Source organism: Aplysia californica, unplaced genomic scaffold, assembly GCF_000002075.1.
Source record: "Aplysia californica isolate F4 #8 unplaced genomic scaffold, AplCal3.0 scaffold00968, whole genome shotgun sequence".
In the NCBI taxonomy this organism is placed as follows: domain Eukaryota; kingdom Metazoa; phylum Mollusca; class Gastropoda; order Aplysiida; family Aplysiidae; genus Aplysia; species Aplysia californica.
Window position 1 is genome coordinate 167,187 of NW_004798238.1, and position 2,036 is coordinate 169,222.

At 38.6% G+C, this 2,036-nt stretch overlaps 1 protein-coding gene across 2 annotated transcripts in view; it reads right to left on the minus strand.

Moving 5' to 3' along the window:
• The window catches only part of LOC101852129 (carbohydrate sulfotransferase 1), an 86,740-nt gene that overhangs the window by 8,406 nt on the left and 76,298 nt on the right, over nt 1-2,036 (minus strand). For both annotated transcript variants that reach the window (XM_005110928.3, XM_005110929.3), the window contains exon 2: nt 504-669. In XM_005110928.3, coding sequence (XP_005110985.1) covers nt 504-669 — 166 coding nt within the window. The remainder of the gene's footprint in view (nt 1-503; nt 670-2,036) is intronic.

The following is a 2,036-nucleotide window of genomic DNA, read 5'->3' on the forward strand; positions in this document are numbered from 1 at the left end:
ACACACACACACACACACACACACACACACACACACACACATAGACACAGATTTATTTATTGGTCCCTGTCTACATTGTTGGTTTTGTTTAACTAAAGAGGCGCACACTGGCATGCTGATCGCCATTTATTGTTGAGAAAAAGTAAGACAGAGACAACATGTACAATTGTGCAATATTTAATTTTTTTCTTTTATGTATTAGTTTTTTTCATTTGTACCCTCCCCCAATCCCAGAAAAAGATCCAAAATGAAAGCCAAAGGAAACATCATCAACCACCCCCATCCCCACCCCTTCAAAATTAAACAACAAAATAACAATACGAGACAAAAAAAACAAACCCAGTCAAACAAACAATACAAACTAACAAACAAGTAAGCAAACATTCAAACAAACAAACACACATATAAACAAACAAACAGCCAAAGCAAAATTATAAACAAAACAACCCCCCCCTCCCCCAACTAACAGAACAACCCCATTCTTTCCTTGTATAATATTCTACCTGTAAACCTGTGAATGTAGACCATGCCCAACACGAGGCCAGCAGCTAAGGTGAAGAAAATAGGTGTGGGCACCTTCACACCGCCCATGTTGAGCCAGATATATGGGCCCACACGCCGACTGGTCGCTCGAAGATATTTGCAAACACTCTTCACCGAGCTCAGATCCTAAATTGTGGAAGATTAAAAGAAATACCGTTTTGATACATTATTATGCCTGTAACTAATTATTTCATTTTTGAAATAAAAAAAAGTTTTAAAAAACAAGACTTCCAAAATCAGTTATAATTATGAAAGCATCAATCACTACCACGACCACCACCACAAATGACTACAACAAAATATAAAAAAGAACAACAAAACAACATTAACACCACTACCACCGCTGCCAACAACAAGAACAACAACATCCTCGTATTTTAAACTTTTTAAAGAAAATGTAAAATCTTCTTCTTTAAAAGCAAAGGAATAGAGAAGAAGTACAAAATGTCATTTGCATACGAAACGCACATTATGTTAGTTTAATAAACCGTAATGAAAATCCCAACATTTTTATTTTTGAAGGGGACAATAACACACAATGTATATGTACATCAACTGTTAGAAAAAGTAAAACGCACCTCCTCTGTCAAAAGAAAGAAAAAAAAGAAAAATAGCTAAAACAGAAAATAGCAGAACCCCCCCCCTCGCCAATCCAACTTCCTCATAACACTGCTTTTCTCAAAATTCGTTGGTACGACAGACATGTCCTTTAAATTCCTGAGTTCTCAAGGCCACAGTCTCTGCTCAAGGCTTGCTCTACCTCTAACCCCCTCCCCATCCCCCTCCTCCGTGCCCCCTTTATCCCCAATCTTTCCCATTGCCACTAAATCTCAGATCCCAGATGAACCTCGCCCATCTTTCCTCTCGGCTTCCTCTCCTTGTCTAATCGCTCTTCGCGCTAATCTGATTCTAATCTCGCCCAGATAATTCATACCTTCAGGGCAATACGACAAAACTTGACGCTTATCTCGCTCATCCAAAGCCGCTTCTGCGAGACTTTAGGCTCGCGTTTCCGTTCCCTGTTTTCTATACATATTATATTTGTGAAAGTTTGTCACTTTGGCCGCCTAAAACTTCCCAACCACTTACCTTTCGAATTTAACAAAATTAACCGTGGTTCAGAATCAGCTAAAGGGTGCACAGTTTTATTGAGGAGCCTGAAGTCATTGTAGTTTAATTTTAAGTTTTTCATTAGTTTCGTTTAGATCTAATCTTGGGAAAGTCCGTCTTCCAAGACGCCACTGTAAACAAATGAAAATTCCGTCTCTAATCGTGCGCACCTTTGAAATTCTGGAGTGCACAACCACGAAAGCAGAATAGAGAATCAATCTATACATCTCTATATATCTAAACCTTCAATTTGTTTGCATCTGATCTCTAAAGATTAATTGCTCCATTCAAGTAGAGTCTAAATATAGTAGGCCAATGACTTTCAGTTGATGTTAGTGCCGCGATCGTTCCTTTCACAGAAAGGGGGTCCAGCTAGTACTATA